This window comes from Apiospora phragmitis, assembly GCF_038363925.1.
Source record: "Apiospora phragmitis strain CBS 135458 chromosome Unknown utg000013l:1.0-2965645.0:1.0-2969333.0, whole genome shotgun sequence".
In the NCBI taxonomy this organism is placed as follows: Eukaryota; Fungi; Ascomycota; class Sordariomycetes; order Amphisphaeriales; family Apiosporaceae; genus Apiospora; species Apiospora phragmitis.
The window spans coordinates 2,933,306-2,952,211 of NW_027117413.1; the positions used below are offsets into that span (position 1 = coordinate 2,933,306).

Genomic DNA, 18,906 nt, shown 5'->3' on the forward strand with positions numbered 1-18,906 from the left:
GACCATGCCAATCGTTTCTATCTTCAATGTTATCTTGAAGCAGTGGAATTAACTGACCACTACATGTAGGCCTGCTCTTGGCTCCTAAACATGAAGAACCATCATGCACCCCAACGCCAGGTACGATCCAATAATCATCAACTCGCCCCTCTCCCCTTGCTTTCCTGTTTGCCTGTCAGACTTTAGACTCTCGGCGCCTCCCGTGACACCACCGTTGGAACCTTCTATGACCAACTGTCTCCTTGCCGACCTCCTCCCTGGCCCCTTGCTCTAACCCGGACTAAATCCAGCCTCGTGCCTCGATGCGATGCCACTAATGCAGGCGCGCGCAACCTACGCAGGGTAGTTCTACTGGTCACTAACCTGCTGTATCGCATCTCGCATCTGCCTCCTTTCGATTCTTCCGATAACCGAGACCTGCTGTGGATAGTCCCATTGTAAGCCCCCTAAGTCCCGCCCGAGACACGGATCCGGCGTCACATGGACAGGCTGGACCATCACAAGTGTGCCCGTCGTGGGGACACGACCAACTTCATCAGAGCCGCGCTTCCTCTTCTGATGGCAAGCTCCATCATGGATCCTAAAGCCTTACGGCCTGTTCGGCTTTCTATGGCAACATGATGCTACATACGTGACCTGGAACGCGTCACTGAGCAAGTCTTCCAGTCGTTATACGGCTCGTTTAGGCACCTTCTAGGTGCAATCGTGACACATTTCACCGGGGCCGTCGCTGACCACGATGTATCCTAACGAATGATATTCTAATACCTCGCGTAATCGTCCTCAGCATCCCCCGTCCTGGGCCTTGAGGACGCGGGACTTCCTCATGGTTTCGATATGAAGTAATGTGTCGCTTTAACTTGCCACGGACGGCAGTAGTACTCACCTGATCCCTATCCCAAGCCCATGCCGTGACCCCGAGGAAACCATTCCATAAAACGGACTAGATCTCTCAGTTCGTTCGACACCGTCTATAAAGCCTGAGATCGCTATGATATCAAACCCATCTCTTTCAACATCCAAGGCATCACTGACCCCGAAGCTTCCAAAGCCACACGCAGTTACCAACCGAATCAGATCTGTTCCGTGTCCTTGAAATACATTCACCGAACGAGACGCTATTCAAGATGAGAAGCTGCACCGGTCTGAGAAATGCCATCTTTTTTGCCAGCTTGGGCTTGGCCAGTATCCAGAAGCATCAGAACTTGCCACCCTCCTCACTGGCATCGGCTCGTGCGCCCCTGAGCACCAGCACGTCCGCCAACTGTGGGAAAGGCTACACCTACTGCGGCTACATGCTCCAGTCAGGCGGACACAGTAAGTCTTCTTCTTCTTCTCTCCCTCCACTCGTTCGAACTTTCCTCTCTCTCTCTCTCTCTCTCTCGCCCTCTGACAGCCCGGCGCATCATGGTAGATTTCTCCCCCGACACCATCAACAAGACCTACTGCGACGGGCTCAAGGACTACTGTCCGAACAACACCCCGAAGACGCCGCCCGGCCAGGCCGTCTTCATCTGCATGAACGACGCGCCCGCCAGCATCCAGCTGATGTGCGCCTGCAGTGGCAAGTGCCTCGACGAGCCGGCCAGCAACAACATTGCCCACTGCGACTCGGCGTGCGCGAACCCCCAAAAGTGCGATTAGTTCCGTACAGGTCGGGACAGCTCCGTCAAACCACAAAGGTTTCCTTGAGATGGCATCCCGATATCCAAGCAGTACAGTGGTGGTGGGGGTGGCAGGACAGTTACCAGGTCGCTCGCTTTATCCCATATTGCTTTTTCGTCAATGACTTCTTATCTCCGTGGTCCAGCATGACGTTTGAGGGTCTGATCAGAAGGACGAGAGCATAATGTAGTTCGTAAGAAACATCATTTCATGCCCTTTCTAGGGAAATAAGTTCCAGTTGTACATCTTGCATGTGACTGTCATGTATTCCCGAGACGTGTGATGTAGATGATTTAGAATGTCCGTTCACTAAACCCGAGTCTCGTAATCCTATCCTGATAGCCCTTTTATTTCTTGGTGAGCTTCCTTGATTTACCGGACTGTGTATCCGTACTTGATATAGCATATACCTACCTAGTCACTTGTAGTAACTGGAAGGGGTCAACCACTTTCTTCAGAACGGAGTTGAGTGTATCGGCGAAAGCCCCGCCTCTGTTGACGCGGCGGTTCAGTTAAAAATGGGGTCGATTGGAGTGTTCTATCAGCGATCATCTGGTATACCTTCAATATTCCTTCCTGATTTCTACTTTACCTTCCATTGATCCAGACTCATTGCATAGTATTGGATGCCGTGCGCATATTATGCATGATTTAGATGATATTTTCTTGCTCGAATTCCCGATGGCTGCGAACATCCATCCAACCCCTGTGGTCAATACAAGTCGACGAGGCAGTGTCGCAGGCCGCCAAGTCCGTCGAGAGCTCCTGTTAATTAGTAGGTGTCCACATGCATGGGGTACCTGAGACGCAGCAGGCAATGTGTGCTGCGATTCCCGGCCAAGGGGCTAGATTAGCTAATTCCAGTAGTTATTGTATCTAAATCCTTCGGTCGGACACCCCTCAGAAGAAGAAACGATGCAGTTCTAGCGGCTGGGTAGCAACCTGTGAAGACTGGCCCCCCAAAAACACACATAAATATTCATCTTTCCATTTTCCCTAATTCTGCGCTTTTCTCTTCCGGGACTCGACAAATAAAAAGAGGTAGGTAGGACATGACGATGACGACTCCCGAGCGTGTGCGCATACTGGACGGGGGTCTCGGCACTTCGTTGGAGGATCGCTACGGTGTCGTGTTCGACGACGCGACCCCGCTATGGTCGTCGCACCTGATCGTCTCCGATCCGGATACGCTGCTGGCCTGCCAGAGGGACTTTGTCGAGGCCGGCGCCGACGTGCTGCTCACCCCCACCTACCAGGTCTCCATCGAGGGCTTCGCGAGGACCAAAGTCGCCCCGTTCCCGGACGGCATCCCCAGGTTCGCCATTGAGCGCTACCTGGCCAACGCCGTCCGGATTGCGGAGAAGGCGGCGAGGAGAGCAGCACCACCACACCAGAGCTCCTCTTCTTCTTCGGCCAGCCTGGCCTTGAGCCTGGGCCCTTATGGGCGTGCATGCTCCCCAGCCAGGAGTACAGCGGGAAATACGACGACGACCACGACACCGAGGAGGCATTGTACCGGTGGCATCTGGAGCGGCTGCGCTTGTTTACCAACGTCCAGGGCTTGATGGACCGCATCGCCTATGTGGCCTTTGAGACGCTCCCCCGCCTCGACGAGATCCGCGCGGTGCGGAGGGCGTACCACGATGCGGATATGGGCAAGGAGTTCTGGATTTCCTGCGTGTTCCCGGGCGAGGCCAATCTGCTGCCGGACGGGACCCCCGTCGACCACGCGGTGAAGGGGATGCTGGAACCTCTAAGTGGCGGTTCCAAACCATGGGGCATCGGCATCAACTGCACCAAGTTGAATAAGCTTCCCAGCCTCATCAAGAGTTACGGCGAAAGTGTCCGAAGCATGACGTCCGCTCCGACTTTGGAGACGGCGCCGTGCTTACTGTTATATCCCGACGGCACCAAAGGCGAAGTCTACAACACGACGACCAAGAAGTGGGAGAAGCAGCAGGCACATACGCAAGCGGCGGACCATAAGGTGCGTCTTCTTCCAAGCCTTTCTGTTATGTCAAGCTTTCCTGTCACACTCACATGCTCACTGTCAATATCTCCATCTATCTAGGGACCCTGGGCCAAGGAACTTGCCAATATTGTGCGATCCACGCAGGACCAGGGCGTTTTCAGGTCCTTCATAGTGGGTGGCTGCTGCAAAGCCTCTGCCGCCGAAATCAATGAGCTTCGATGGGAATTCCCAGGTTCCTCGCGCACATGACTCGTCACGTCATATCCCTCTAAAAAGATGTAACTATTCTTTCACCACAGCTCTCTCGCCCTAGTCCCAGCAGTCTCAGCCGTCCCAGCACGCCACCGTGAGGGTCCCACTCGGGCCAGGCCAATTGAGATCTGGAGAGTAGTCCGTAGTCCCCTCGCGCAAGGGCCTAGAACCCAGCTACCAGCTACCCAAGGCCAGTAGCCTATTTCGTCAAGGCCCTGGAGGGCTGGAACAGCGGAGGCGGGACTCTCCGGCCCAGCTCATGTGCCCGTCGCTGAACCGTCGCGCCCCAAGGATCCACCGCGCGTGGAAAATTCTCCCCCCCCTGTGCCCGATATCCGGAAGTGGCCTGCCACCGGGGACAATGTATGCAAGGGACGGACAGCAGCGATAGCGGAACTACCGAGTAGCACAGCATATCGATGCCTCTATTCAAAATGTCTTTAAAATGGCACACATGGGAGCTCCCCCCTCGTCGTTCGCCCTCGTGCGTACCTGCATTAGTGTCTTGTCGTTGTGTTCTCCCAGTCTCCTAGGATAAGGTGCCCAAGCCCGACGACCCCTCCTCTTGCGGATCAAGACTATGGCTTCCGTCACGACAATTTCTGGGATGCCGCCGCCGCCGCCGCCGAGTCCCATGCGATTCATCGGGATGCCGAGAGGGCGCTGCACAGCCAGCAGGAGGACAAAGACCCCTACGTGCCGCAGCTCAACGTCGGCGGGCATGGCGCGACCCAGCGGCGGCTGCGCAGCTACCAGGTGACCATGATTGGTATCACCAGCGGTATCGGTACCGGTCTCTTCATCGGCACGGGCGCGGCCTATGCGAAGGCCGGCCCCGCCGGTCTGCTTCTGGCCTTCATCATCGTCGGAGGCATTCTCTGGTGCGTGATGCAGAGTATCGCCGAGCTGGCAACCTTGGTGAGTCGAGCCCCCCGTGCCCTCCCCCATTGTATACTCGATATTGGCCACGAACTTGGCCTGACCAGACCCATGTGCTGCAGATCCCTACAGCAGGATCCTTCCCTCACTGGGCTACCCGGTTCATCGACCCCGCGGTCGGCTTCTCGCTGGCCATATCCTACGGCTACTGCTTCACCATCGCCATCGCGTCCGAATGTTCCGCCGCCGCCATCCTCGTCTCGTATTGGTCCGACATCTCGCCGGCCGTGCTCATCAGCATCTCGCTGGCTCTGATCCTGGCCATCAACCTCATGAGCGTCCGGTTTTTCGGCGAGACCGAGGTCATCACGGGCGCCATCAAGGTGACCTGCTTCATCGGCCTCCTCCTCGTCTCCATCGTCATCACGGCCGGCGGCGCGCCCCACCACGAAAAGGTCGGATTCAAGTACTGGCGCGAGCCGGGCGCCTGGACCGACTTCCACGGCATCACCGGCTCGACCGGCCACTTCCTGGGCTTCCTGTCGGCCTTTGTGAACGCTAGTTTCAGCTTAATCGGCGTCGAGACCGTCGTCATCACCGCGGCCGAGGCCGTCAACCCGCACAAGACCATCCCGAGCTCGGCCCGCAACGTCACCTACCGCATCGCCATCTTTTACATCTTGGGCGCTTTGTTTATTAGCCTCGTCGTGGACCCGCGCAATGCTTCCCTGGTTTCGGGCACGGGTAACGCCAACAGCTCGCCCTGGGTCATCGCCATCCGCGAGGCCGGCATCAGCGTGCTGCCCAGTATTGTGAATGCCTGCATTATGATCTCGGCCTGGTCGGCGGGCAACTCGTACTGCTGGGTCGGGTCCCGCATGAATGTGGCCATGACGACGGACCGCCAGCTGCCGCAGATCTTTGGCCGCACCACCAAGAACGGTGTGCCCTGGGTGGCCGTCATCGCCGCCTAGCTGTTCGGCCCCCTGGCCTATCTCAGTCTCGGAGCGGGCGGGGCCGCCCAGGCCTTCTCTTGGCTCCTCATCCTTAGCTCGGTCGCCGGGCTCATCGCCTGGGCCACGCTCTGCTTCTGCTACATCCGCTTCCACCGCGCCATGCAGGTGCAGGGCGTGAGCCGCGACACGCTGCCATGGGAGGCGCCCTTCCAGCCCTACGCGGCGTGGATCGGGTTCATCGGCTCGTCCGCCATTGTCCTCATCACCGGCTTCCCCGTCTTCCTCAAGGGGAACTTTACGGCCTCGGGCTTCATCGCGGCCTATGTTGGGATCCCCATCTTTGTGATCCCCATCATCATCTGGAAGCTTGTGTACAAGACCAAGGTAAGTCCAGGCCGGCTCAGCTCATCCGATCCGTTCGAATTTGTTAGTGCGCTGACCAAGTTCCCCAGTTTATCCGAGCGCGCGACATGGATCTTTGGTCTGGTCGCCTTCCGGAGGGTTCTCAGTAAACTCGTGCTCAGCAACCACGCGGAGGACTACTAATGTTGCTGGATCTTCCCGCGCTGAGATATAGATCCATTAGAGCAAATCATCCTAACAAGTATTGTAATAGATATCATAGACAGCATAGACGTCATCATTTTGGGATACCCTTCTACGCGACTCAAATACGTTTCATCTCAAACTCTTTGCTGTGCAGTGACCATTCCATGTCGAATCCGTTGCCGGCTCATTGTCGAGGACCTAAATTGCCGTGTTTAAATTATTGGTGTCATTAATCGAAGCTGTACCTTGACCACTACTGCATCTAAACTGGTGCGTCAGGCAACTCGTGATCCAGGTTCAGAATGGGCTCAACGAAACCGCGAAAGGCGACGCTGGATATCCTCAATGCAGGCGTCGGTCCCTGGTCCGCATCCGCCCCGGAAGGAACGTTATCATCTGTCATGGCAGTTGTTGTTGCCGCTGCTGGCTCGAGGTCAGACGGCGGTGTCGTGCCGCCCTCGAGGTTCAAAGTCCACCGCAGCCCGAACCCGCGGCTATTCCGGACCTCGTAAATGGCGACGTACGAATGCAGCATGAGCACGTTCTCCCAGCGAACATTGCCCAAGACGTTGTCCAGCACGCCGGCCGCGAGCTCCGTTTTGTGCTCGTTGCTGCCCTTGGGCCAGGGCCAAAAGGGATGTGGCCGACCATGCTCTGACGAAGCCCCGCCACGCTCGAAATGTTCTATTGAGTTGGGTGTCAATCAATTACCCCGCGTACCAGCCACTCAACCACACAGCTCCCAGCTGCTCGGCTGTCACGGACCTGCAGTAGTACACAACATAGGAAGGTCCCCCGATTTCTTGAAACATGGCACTTACTGCAAAGAGCGACGGCGCCCGCTGACATGCGTGACTTGGGCCTCGGAGGGGCGTTGAATGACTCGACCAGGGCCGCTCGATCGGGCGGCAGCAGGAACACTGTGCCTTGGGTGCGCACCAAGCCTGCCTTTCTGTAGGCCATCTCCTCGGGGCTGGGCTCTGCCGACCAGGGCAGCTGTAGGCTTTGGTACATTGCGATCCGGTCGATGGCTTCTCGTCTGCTCAACCTCGAGATCAAGTTCCTAACCTGGACAGATAATTGACAACGCAATTCCACAGCAGATAAAACTGGTGACATTTGCCTATTTCATATTTTGTCGGGTGCTATCTCCGGTGAGTCAGCAGGCAGCCATCTCGGATGAAGCTAGGTAGGGCTGAGCTGGGGCTGTTGTGGTCCTTCTGTTTAATGGGGAGGTGGATCCGTGGACTTCGCGACAACCGCCAATTCAACCCGACGTTTCTTCTTCACGCATGTAAATTGGTACATCGACTCGTGTATTTCATGGTATCATTGTATTGTTTCAGTCAATTGTACTCCGGTTTCGCTCGCTCATCAAATCATTCTGCCAAAACATCATCACGTCCGCCGCCATCTTGCACCCCATGGTTTGACTTGGGCCCCTTCGACTCGTGCATCGCTAGTCATCTGACTTTCTCCCCCTGTTCTCCTATCCGCAGGCCCCGATGCCGTTGAAGCCTGGGGAGCTGCATGCCCACCCTCTCCACCATGGTGGACTTGAAGTGGCGCGGGGACTAAAGAATCATCACTGGCGAGTCGTCGTCCGTAGTTCCCGTTCCCGCCTTGCACATCCGTCCCTGGCAGCTCGGCCACCGTAGCCAATCCTTCGTCCGCTGGTGGCGCTGCCGTCTCGCTATGCCTGGCACCAACAACACCATCACCAGCCCCAGCACCACCCAGAGAGCCCTCGAGCTCACTGACGGCCGAGCCATCGGACGGGCGCGGGCGGTGTGCCGATTTCAATTTGTTCGAGGGCCGTCGTCCTACCGCCGCCGTCCCCTCTCCGAGCTCGCCCCGTAGCTTGTGGGGCTTCGCAGGCCGGCCATCCGCCTCCAATATCGCTGCACTGTCCGCGAGGGGCACTTTGGGCTCGGGCGGCGGCATGGCCCCTCCATCTTCTTCTATCCTCTTCGCCGGGCGGCTGCGGCGTCGCCGGAGGAGCAAGAGCACAAGTGCGAGGAGTAGTACGCCGCCCACGGCCACGCCGACGCCCACGCCGATCTTGGCCCCCGTATCGAGGCCCGCTGACTCCGAGTCGGAACCGCCCTCTCCGTTGCCCGTGTTCGATCCTGCGTTGGTGTTATTTGGTGAGGTGGCGGTTCTAGTGACTGTCGCTGTCGTGGTTCGGCCGTTGGCGTCGGTGAAGGTGGTTGCTGAAGAAGAGCCAGAAGATGAGTCACTTGAGCGCAGGGGGGAAGACGTTGATGGGGTGGTGGTGCCAGCTGGTGGGCTTGACGGGGGAATGGTACTGGTCTCTAACGTACGTGATGTGGTCTTGACAGGAGACGTGGCTTGGCCTCCTCCCGTGGAACTCGCCGTCGGGACCGTGGCCGTCGGTTTGTAGTCCCCGAAGAAACTCATGGTGTCGCCCGTGTTCTGGGGCAGCGACACGAGATTCGATAACGATCTCGCGTCCTTGAAGGCCACGGTGGCTTTGGCCGTGTCGGTGCAGCTGCAGTACGCGCCGGGCTGGAGCGTGGAGGGGTTTCCTTTCTGCGAGCAGATGGCCCATTCGCCGTCGCCGTTGTCGCATAACGTCAAGGCCACCCATGGCTGATCTGTTTATCCCCCCGAACCGTCGTCAGCCCTTCGCCCTTAGAGCATTCGTTAAACTTGGGGGGGGGGGGGGGGACATTGCGCAGCACTCACCCACCACCTTCTTGGGACAGCTCGCGTCTTCATAGTCCGGGTCGCTGCAGCCGGCCCAGTACGTCAACATGGAGCCATATCCTTGGCCATGTACTCCGAAACAGGCGCCGTCGGCCAAGCAGTTGTCGCCCTTGCCGCAGCACGTCTGGCGGCCGAAGGCGTCGTTGCCGCACGGGATGAAGCTCTGGTCGAGCTTTTGGCCCGAGGCCGTGTAACAGGTGCCATTGCTGACGTTGGGATTCGGATCGCTCATTGTGAACGCTATGGCCGACCACTATTCATTGTCTTTGGGTAATGGTGGATGGATGGATGGATGGACGAGATCATGAGAAAGTGCTTGGGCAGATGGGAAAGTCGGTCGGCCGCCGTCAGGTCTTCCATCTCTCTCTCATGTCGGTAATTTGCCATGTCCCTCTTCGCTTAACGCCAGGTGCATCTCGGTTTCTCGGTGGGAGCCAGTGACGTTTCAAGCCCCTTTCCCTGATCGATTTCATCGGGCTCAATCGACCTCTCCATGACGTTGGTGTAATACGATCCCTGTAGATATCCCCGGCGGATAGCTGCTGCGGCCCCACCCTTCATACTTACCTGTACTCTCTCCTCTGGCTTCGGTTAACGTTAGGCAAATCGCACATCTTCCGTAGCTCTCCCCGGAGCTTTTTGCCCAGCGCCAAGCGTGGAGGGCATGCTATTATGGGCCGGCCCAAAAACCGGTTTGCAACGCAGGGCCAATCAACGACGTCCGTTTGCTAGACCTCCAGGGTTAACAGGGCCAGTTATAGTCATGGCTCGGGACGGAATTGGTCACCCATTGAGAAATGTGTCTGCAGCTCTTAAGCAGATGTTTGTCCATGCAACTTCTGGTCGTAGCCATCGCGCCTCGAGGCGACAAGTAGCCTGCCTTGCGGGATCTGAATATTGCTCCCGCCTTAGGCCATGAGTCAACCCTATCTATGGTCTACTTTCCTATTACAATGGATGGTCTAGGTTAGATTTTTGTTTCACGTCCTTTGCGGGTTAGTACTCTTCTAGCTCAGCGTTGTGGCCCGGCTCAATATGTGCTCCGTGTGCTCGTTCTGGGCGGTATGTATTTGCACGTAGTACTACCACCTCGACCGATATAAGCTCGCTGGCGGACCCCTAAAGGGCATCATCCGATCAACAGCAATACAGATAGTGCATCCGTCTTATTGGCGACCTCTGTACCGTGCACGTTATTCACTGACGCCATCTCAGCTCTAGTTGTCCAGGTCCTTCACCCTTCGCTCGCAAGGCTTCCCCAATTGCCAACGGCTTGCGTACGAATCGCGCGCGGGCACTTCATCTAGTAGGGGACCGTTACCATGATATCCAACTATGCTAGCACATTACTGGGTGGCCAACGAAGTGAAATCTCTTGGAAGTCAGCGGTGAGATACTGGCCAATGTGACTGGCTCGTCTTCTATGGGCAAGCCTTGACTTGACGGGCCGACCTCGACTTGTATGCCGGGTTGTTCATGAGCAGTTCTTCGGGCGTGACACCTTCGCGAAGCTCGATTCGAACAACAACGTTTCTCGTTTGACCTCGGCCTACTTGGTGCTGTCAACGCTGTCGACGAGGGCATCCGATACGATACAATACATAACAATACACGGACTCCTGATCCTACCGTGTTCTCCGATAAAGAGTGACAAGCCAACCGACGAGTCATCCAGATGAAACAAGCCATAAACCCAATCATCAGCTTATTCCAGGGAAACCATTCGAAACTACTTGGTATGTCCAGCTCGTCATGATGGTCGATGGGATTACCTTGCCAGGCGGCGGCGACATGGCCTGGTCGATTACGGCTACGATAACGCTAGCGATTGCGGAATCCCCGGATCAGGCAGGCTGCGTCTCTTAGCTCTTCGAACCACGCCCCGGTTTTTCCACTGGCGGCCTGGTGCATCTTGCTCTGGACGTATAGGGTAATCGGATGAACAAACGATGGACGGAAGCTTGCGTGGTCAAGATGGAGGGGTCCAACAAACAGTCTGTGTGTCCGCGTTCAGATGACTCGGAATAGTACTGTATTTGTACAGACAGGTGTCAGTGCGAAGCCATGAGCCCCTCACCGCAGGCATCAACAAGAGAAGAGAGGTGGTTGAGGATTCTCTTGGGGAGGTAGCCGGATTGTCCACTTTCGGGTTGATCATATCTTCCTATTAACATGAATGATGCTGGCTCTGCTTCCACTCGAAACAATAACCTTGCCGCATATTTTGTAGAAGTGTAAGTCGCGATATTTCAGCCATAGCGATAGACCTCAGGAAACCTGAACAAGCCTTCTGGGGGGTTCTCCAACGGCACTTGCACAAAAGGCATGTCTTCTCAGCCCGCCAATTTCTCGCCTATCAACCGCCCACCTGCTACGTTGGATGCTGCTCGCAGACAAGGACGATATAACGATGCCACCACCTCCATACGCTCTCCCAGCCCGTCGTCACATGCGCGCGGTGCCGATCGGGCCCAGATACCATCGGAAAGACCCAGTGGCACCGACGAGTACGGAGTCGGCGTCAAAGCAGCAACACAGGGTACTGCCCACCAAGCATCTTCGCATGCGGGACCGGGGGGCCACGACCGGAGATCCCTGCCGTTTCCGCCGCGGGCCAGGCTGCGGACGCCTGCCGTTTCGAACGTCAGCTCGTTCTGCCGGAAGCTGCAAAACGAGTCCGCCATCCACTTCACGCCCGTCGACCTGGACCTCGCGCTGGTGGAACTAGACAGTGTGGACGAGCTGTCCCTGATCGAGAGCTACGAGCACGACACCTCGCGGCACACGTCGTCCGTCAATGCCGGGGCGGCGAGCGCAGCCCCTCTTCCGCACATCTACCGGAGCAGCTCGACGCAGACCGAAACCGGACGGCGGGCTAGAAGACTACCCACGAACAACAACACGCCGGAGATACGGTCCAGCCCGGTTCCTGCTCGCCTGAATCTGTACCCCCCAAATGGGGAGGTGGGAGAAAGCCGCCGACGACCGTATCCCCTGAACGTCGGTGACGATGTTGTGCCGTCGCCGCAGACGCAAGCCGATATCATTCGGTCGTATCATCAGCTCATGGCCACGGGGTACTTCCAGAACGGGTCCATCCACCAGTCTGTCTGTCCAATGCCACGCTCGACGCGACCGCTGCCCCTAGAACTCAAGTCGCCCACGTCACCCCTGACCCAGGAGAAATCTGGTGTGGGCAGTCCTTTCTCCCCAGAAGCGAAGACGGATCCGATCAAGCCAGACGATGAGGTGAGCGAGCTACCGACCGGCTTCCGTTTCTACATGATCGTGGTGTCCTTGCTCCTCACCGTGTTTCTGATGTCACTGGATTTGGTAATCTTCCTACTCCATGAAAAATGAAACCCCCCCGGGCTGAATACTCACTTATGTTACTCGACAGACCATTGTTGCGACTGCCATTCCCAAGATAACCGATGTATTTGGTCTGCGCGACGTGGCATGGTACTCTTCGGCCTTCTTCATGACGACGGCGGGCTTTCAGAGTTCCTGGGGCAAGATCTATCGATACTTTCCCCTGAAGATTGGGTTTCTGAGCGCCCTTGGGTAAGTGGATAGACACTATGAGCTACTACATTCGCAAAGCCAAGCTAACCCTTGATATAGTAGGTTCATCAGTCCGTATAGTATAATGGCCATCTAATCATGAGCTTTAGGAATCTTTGAAGCGGGAAGTTTGATCTGCGGCGTGGCTCCTACCTCGGTGGCCCTGGTGATTGGGCGCGCGATTGCGGGAGTCGGCGCTGGCGGCTTGTCCTCTGGCTGTTTTATCATCGTTGGGTACATAGCCCCGCCATCGAAGCGTCCTATCTTCCTGGGTCTGCTCGGGGCCGCCTACGGGTATGTAAATTCTTTTCACGCCTCTGATCGACAGCCGTGGGTGAGGCAAGGTCTTGACTTCGTCTCGTCCTGGGCCATCGTTCACCTGTTGCGTCCACACAACAACATGAACTAACTCTGTGCAGCATCGCCAGCGTGGCTGGACCACTGCTCGGGGGTGTGCTTACGGATCATCTGTCGTGGAGATGGTGTTTCTGTCAGTACCAAATGCGACAATTTGTCCATGGCGAGCGTTGCTGACTTCCCCTGTTCATTAGATATCAACCTTCCCGCTGGTGGTATCTCGGCCGCGGTCATCTTCCTTTTCTTCACGACACCCGCCGGGGCTCAACCGTTGAAGGCCCGGCTCATTGACAAGATGCACCACCTGGACCTCGTCGGCGTCATGATCGTCATGGGCGCCGCCGTTTCCTTCACCCTCGCGCTGCAAGACGGCGGCACGACCAAGAAATGGTCCGACAAGCAAGTAGTTGGGCTCCTGGCCGGGTTTGCCGCCATCGTCGCCACATTCGCCCTCTGGGAAAAGTATCAGGGCGAACACGCCATGATGACGCCGCGGCTGATTCGTCAGCGGAACGTATGGGTTCCGTCGGTCATCATTTTCCTCCTCGGCGGGAGCTACTTTGTCCTCATCTACTACCTGCCTGTCTACTTCCAGGCCATCGATGGAGTCAGCCCTACTCAATCCGGCAGTAAGTTGACGTATTGACTTCACTCTCATGATGCAAGGATAGGCTACTGATTCTTTGATCAATAGTTCGCAACTTACCTTTTATCTTGAGTAGCAGCATCGCAGCCGTTATCATGGGCGGTGTCATCTCCAAGACGGGCATAGCGATGCCGTTCTTGCTTCTCGGCTGCGCGCTGGCCACGGTCTCGTCGGGAATGCTGTACACCCTGGACATTGGCAGCGGTCCGGGCAAATGGATAACGTTCCAAGCGATTGCCGGCATCGGGTATGGCGTAGCGTTCCAGATCCCCGTCTCCATCGGCCAGGGTATGTGCAGCGCCGTGGATCTCCCCTCGGTGACGGCCATTATCCTCTTCTTCCAGATCATCGGGGGCTCGTTCTTGGTGAGCGCAGCCCAAGTGGGCTTCCTCAACGTCATGAGCAAGAAGGTCCTGTCGCTGGTACCCGGCCTGCCACCTCCGCTGGTGTTGGGTACAGGGGCGTCGGATCTTCGAAGAGTTTTCGGGAAGAACCTGCCACAGGTTTTGATAGGCTACATGGCGGGTATCAGGGTAAGCTTTGCCGTCGCCACCGGGGCTATTGGCCTGGCCACCCTTGCAAGTCTCTGTCTACGCCGGGAGAGGTTGGATGTGGAAAAGGTCAAAGAGGCAGGTAGTGGTGTCTAGGCCACTCTGATGGTATGCTAGTACCGACATGGTATAAATCACCGCTCACATTCCCATGACCTTCGTTTAGCTATGCCAAGAAATTCCGGTGCTTCCACATTAGTTGATATTGGAGGCAGGTGACAAAACCCAAGTCAGACTCTAGAGCTGTCATGAGGAGATCGTATTTACGGTGTGTTTCATTATTAACAACAGAGAGAATGAGTAGAAGCTCGATAACAGAATGAAAATAAAGATATTCCGTCCAACCTGACTGTCATTATATTTACACATGTCACCAAGAAGGCTTCCTTGTACCATGTTTCAGATGAGCAAAGCCCGCAGTGCTCAGAATATTACTACCGCGGCTACGGCTACACTCAGATACCGAGCGACCGGACGAGCTGTACCAGCTGCTGCCGCTTTCAAAGTGGTGGTCCCTGGGGAAGCAGGTCCTGCAGTGGCGGCAGCTACAGCACCCAGTTCCGTCCCGAGTATACTTGTTGCTGCCGGCAGGTCGGAGGCGGTGGTGGACGCGTACTGGCTCACTTTCCACATACCACACACATGTCCGATCGCGGAGGAAAATTCTGCAGAGAATGAATTGGGTCAGACAACAGAACCCCGGCATGTTGCTTGAGGGTAGGGCGAGCCCCCCATACTCACCTGTGGTGCAATCGACATTCACGGCGTGCTGTACGTCGAGTTTGATCGGGGTCATGTGTCGACAGAGGCAGTCGAATGTGGCGGAGCTGATATCGGCGGTCGGACACCCTTCTTTGGCCATGGCGCTGGCAAGAGCAGCGTGAGCGCAACTGGGGATATCTTCAACATCGTGCGACAAGTTCTCCAGAGCATAGCCCTGGGCGACCAGGGTCAACAAGGCGACTGAGAGTCTCATGTTGGCGTAACAAAGCCGCAAATTCCGTGATCGGTCGATTGTGACCGACGCTTGGGAAAGCTGCCCCTGAGTGTTCGGTTGAGCAGAAACGGGGTCAACTTATGTCGGGAAAAATTCCATCAACAGCGCCTGGTTCTTTTGAAAGCGCGAACCTCGAGCCGCTTGATAGGCGCCACCGTGCGGCTGCGACAAGGGTAGTCATTCAGCACTACGTTGCCCTATCAAGACTGAGGAGGCTTGACGCCATCGTTGATGGTGATTGGTACCCTGGCCAAGGCCCCCGCGTCTGTTTCACTCCCATGTTTCACTCCCATTGGTGTTCTCCCTGCGCAGGCGCACAGCAAAACCATACTGCACCTGCAAGCCACACGGAAATTCGGTTCATCCCTTGGGAAACATTTTCAGCTCTGATGTTCTAGATCTTAGCCAAGGGCCTAGACGATGTCGATTGCTCACATTATTTTGGCCTAGAATAACTTTGCCTAGTCCCTGGCCACTTCAGGAGGTCCACCGTCAAGGAGCCTGAAACATTCAAAAAATACAGCGTTTCCACGAAATCTGGAAATCTGGGGTATGCCCTGATTCAGCATTACTTCCTCCCGTCCTAGCCGCGGCCTGTGTGCTTGCCATGTGGATCAGTCTACCACTGAACCCCATCAAGGGGAGTTGACGCGAGAAAGTCGCCAAGACTGGTTAGTCTACCTACCGCCATGGCTAGTCTCATACTAATTACTCAGTAACCCCGAACGGTTAGACGTAGTAGGCTCTAAGTCATGACCAGGTACCAACCACTTTAGGTGGAATCACCCCATTGGATGGGCCATTTGTGACATCACTGCTGTCGGTTGGGGGGATCATTCTTCATCATGTAACCTGCGTTGGCGACTCAACTATCAATCTCATGCTCAAGCTGGAGTCGGCCTTTGGCCTCACATTTTTAGGACAATCCAGCCTGCCGCCACAGAGGTGATTGTGCCAGAAATGATGTCTGCAAGCCTCCGAACGAGCGTTATCCATGGGGTTTGGCAGGTTGGCGACCTTGGTTCGGGGCAGTGGAAGCTTGTTATCATAGATGCTAGAATGAATGGCCTTCGGGCTGTACTCGCCCTCCTGGTCCCGTTGGCGGGCGTCTTTCTGCTGGGATGCTTCTTGTTTCCAAATACAGACAGATGAGGCCACGATAGTTTGCCAAAGCTGCACGCCTTCACGCACTTCCGCATCGGGTCAGGGCATGATGTTCACGGCCTTCTGGCAAGGTGTGAGGCCGACGAGCACACAATTCTATCAAGGGCCTTTGGCAATCAAGATGCAAGAAATGGCCGCAGCTCGGTGCACAGTAGACACACAGCTTTGGGCCACGAATGTACATGGGATGGGCACTACCAAGCTTCGATCTGTCCTACACAGGATCAATCCAGCCACACTAACACGCCCCTATCCCGGAAGCTCTCTAGTCAGCTCTTCTAGTGCCCTCCCGCTAAACCTTTTTTCAACTTCACCCACATCAAGCAGTCGCAGTACGTCAGGCGAAGTGATTCATGGTATATGGAAACGGCGGATGATGCTCCAGAACGACTTCGCAGACTTGTTCGCTTCTTTAATTGGATGAAGACTTTCCTATGGCCTGGCTGTCGAGAAGATCGTTCTCGGGGCCGGCCAGCTCGTATAGGTGGCAGAGTACTTGATTGGACAGATGAACAAGGCCATGCGAGCCATGTCTGACGCCCTGGCGTGCACCTGAAGAAGGAGGTGGCTGCCACCGGCACCCGCGTCAGCCACTCCGTGGGAGCTTCCCCAACCCTTTCGACAGCCTGGGGCGAATAGGCAGTTCCGCTCCTTGTCATCGGTATTTGTTCACATGCAGCACACTCTTAGCAGGCTCTGGATGGTAGCAAATTGTGTACATGTGGGCTGACTCTCATGATAGTTTGCCGACCTCGTTCCACATGAGGACGAGACTTGTGGCTACCAACTTCTATGCCCCTTCGTTTCTAATATCAACGCAAGTGTTTGTGGATTTGAACGATTGAACTTTTTTTTATCGGGGCATACACTGCTTGGTTGTACTTATGCAAACATTCACGAAGTGTTGTTACATTCCGCCTCTAATTAGGTAATCGACCCCGTGGGAAGGACCGGGATCATACGAGGCTGCCCTCTCTATGACGGTGCCAGGAACAGATGTGAAGTTCCATCAAGCCCATCTTCACCGCCGTGCGGCTTCTCGAACAATGGTGGACAACAGGCCAAGTTGCCCCTGGATTATTCGAGAAGCTATTTTTAGGAGGGGATCCGCTGGCTTCCATAGACAGTGGCCAGCATTTGGACCGTGTTCCAGTTTCCTTAGTCCTGCTGTCACAAAAAATGGATGAACGGTGATGCTCAGTGGATAGCGCTAGTAATATACGAGATACAATGCCGATTTCTCCGATCGGGCTATCCCCTTAATGGCGGGATCACAGCCACTCCCCCACCCCTGGTTAGCCGTACAGTACGGTCTTCAGAAAATTTAGTATGATCGGCGTGCCGTTTTTGACGTCCGATCCGCTGGGTGTGCAATTTGATTGGATAAATCAACCCTTACATACAATACGGCCAACAAGGGGGGGTGCTGTGATTCCGCCATCAAGGGGATAGCAGCGCCCTACTAACTGCCAGCAACGTGCCGTGATGTGCCGTAACTTGTCTATGGGGATGTCCCCTTTCCGCTCTTCCAGAATAGGCCAGCATGAACCGGCAATTGAGGGCAAAAGGTGGGGGACCCTCGTTTCCGGCTACGGTTTCTCGTATCCAAGGCCGGCTGCACCAGAAGTGGCCGTGCATGGTCACATTCGGCCTCTAGCCCGTCCCCACTACCCCTGGCCACCCCCCTGGCCCGCTCTGGCTAGCTGTCAAAGCATGGTGAGCATGGACGGGCCAATCTACCCAAGCGGATTTAGTTCATGCCCGTACGTACCTTGGCCGCCACAGCCGTCGACCCCCCGGCATCGCCGGTCTTCCAGACGACATCTCTATAAAGCCAGCGACATTAGCCGTCTAGTTGTTCCTTTTTCCTTTTGTTCCTCAGCACTCCTCAGCTGTCAATTAATAATACACGAAGTCCTTCTTTTTAATCTCACCTACTTCAACCAATATTTCTCTCTCCGTCTCTCACTTAGACAACCACCAAACCACCATCAAGATGCAGTTCACCTTCGCCGTCACCGCCGCCCTCTTCGGCGCCGCCCTGGCCGCCCCGGCTCCCCAGTCCAACCAGACCAAGGAGTCGGTTCAGATCACCGACTTCCACGCCCGCAAGAACCACCTGCAGGGCACCCTCAACGGCCCCGTCGACTCCATCGACTTCAAGATCATCGCCAGCGAGGAGGCCGGCACCAAGGGCTTCGTCTGCACCGCCTCGGCCGCCGAGGGCGAGGACAAGCTCAAGATGAAGCCCAACGCCTACAACTGCAAGGGTGGTGACGACAACCACCACTACGCCTTCGAGCTCGTCAGCGTCGGCGACGACAACGTCATGACCCTCCAAATCATCCACCAGACCGCCCCTGCGTAAGTAACTCCCTGACTTTTGCAAACAACCCTTTTTTGGTCCCGTCAGACAACTAACCTTTATCCTGGTCTAGTTTCGGCTTCTGGGGCAACGTTGATGTCCCCACCTACTGCCACGCCGGTGGTGACGAGACCATGATCTGCCAGCAGATTGGTGACGTCACTGCTAACCTGCACCTGTAAACGGGTCGAGCACGACCTGTATGGGTGGTGGCCAGAACTTGTTATGAACTTACTAATAATGTGTACTATGGTGTCTA

General features: G+C 55.9%; 8 protein-coding genes across 8 annotated transcripts; 6 read left to right on the forward strand and 2 right to left on the reverse strand.

Annotated features, from left to right (window-relative positions):
* Nucleotides 1–1,127: 1,127 nt before the first annotated feature.
* On the forward strand, nt 1,128–1,644 carry PG994_014620 (uncharacterized protein; the record flags this gene model as incomplete). Its single annotated transcript, XM_066866029.1, has 2 exons — nt 1,128–1,317; nt 1,397–1,644. 2 exons carry the CDS (start codon nt 1,128–1,130, stop codon nt 1,642–1,644), a joined length of 438 nt encoding a protein of 145 aa, XP_066709158.1.
* Nucleotides 1,645–2,723: 1,079 nt separating this feature from the next.
* Nucleotides 2,724–3,886, forward strand: PG994_014621 (uncharacterized protein; the record flags this gene model as incomplete). Its single annotated transcript, XM_066866030.1, has 3 exons — nt 2,724–3,011; nt 3,083–3,652; nt 3,782–3,886. The coding sequence occupies 3 exons, from the start codon at nt 2,724–2,726 to the stop codon at nt 3,884–3,886; spliced, it is 963 nt and encodes a 320-aa protein (XP_066709159.1).
* Nucleotides 3,887–4,323: 437 nt separating this feature from the next.
* PG994_014622 (amino acid permease/ SLC12A domain-containing protein) lies at nt 4,324–5,742 on the forward strand (the record flags this gene model as incomplete). The annotated part of the gene is made up of 3 exons (XM_066866031.1): nt 4,324–4,373; nt 4,423–4,807; nt 4,891–5,742. 3 exons carry the CDS (start codon nt 4,324–4,326, stop codon nt 5,740–5,742), a joined length of 1,287 nt encoding a protein of 428 aa, XP_066709160.1.
* Nucleotides 5,743–5,883: 141 nt separating this feature from the next.
* PG994_014623 (uncharacterized protein) lies at nt 5,884–6,270 on the forward strand (the record flags this gene model as incomplete). Its single annotated transcript, XM_066866032.1, has 1 exon — nt 5,884–6,270. One exon carries the CDS (start codon nt 5,884–5,886, stop codon nt 6,268–6,270), a length of 387 nt encoding a protein of 128 aa, XP_066709161.1.
* Nucleotides 6,271–6,535: 265 nt separating this feature from the next.
* PG994_014624 (uncharacterized protein) lies at nt 6,536–7,287 on the reverse strand (the record flags this gene model as incomplete). The annotated part of the gene is made up of 2 exons (XM_066866033.1): nt 6,536–6,957; nt 7,095–7,287. The coding sequence occupies 2 exons, from the start codon at nt 7,285–7,287 to the stop codon at nt 6,536–6,538; spliced, it is 615 nt and encodes a 204-aa protein (XP_066709162.1).
* Nucleotides 7,288–7,671: 384 nt separating this feature from the next.
* PG994_014625 (uncharacterized protein) lies at nt 7,672–9,235 on the reverse strand (the record flags this gene model as incomplete). Its single annotated transcript, XM_066866034.1, has 2 exons — nt 7,672–8,891; nt 8,983–9,235. The coding sequence occupies 2 exons, from the start codon at nt 9,233–9,235 to the stop codon at nt 7,672–7,674; spliced, it is 1,473 nt and encodes a 490-aa protein (XP_066709163.1).
* A 2,093-nt stretch (nt 9,236–11,328) lies between these two features.
* On the forward strand, nt 11,329–15,088 carry PG994_014626 (efflux pump antibiotic resistance protein; the record flags this gene model as incomplete). The annotated part of the gene is made up of 9 exons (XM_066866035.1): nt 11,329–12,336; nt 12,404–12,567; nt 12,628–12,638; nt 12,678–12,861; nt 12,987–13,057; nt 13,119–13,553; nt 13,619–14,103; nt 14,525–14,698; nt 14,843–15,088. 9 exons carry the CDS (start codon nt 11,329–11,331, stop codon nt 15,086–15,088), a joined length of 2,778 nt encoding a protein of 925 aa, XP_066709164.1.
* A 3,190-nt stretch (nt 15,089–18,278) lies between these two features.
* On the forward strand, nt 18,279–18,829 carry PG994_014627 (uncharacterized protein; the record flags this gene model as incomplete). The annotated part of the gene is made up of 2 exons (XM_066866036.1): nt 18,279–18,646; nt 18,721–18,829. The coding sequence occupies 2 exons, from the start codon at nt 18,279–18,281 to the stop codon at nt 18,827–18,829; spliced, it is 477 nt and encodes a 158-aa protein (XP_066709165.1).
* Between the last annotated feature and the right edge of the window lie 77 nt (nt 18,830–18,906).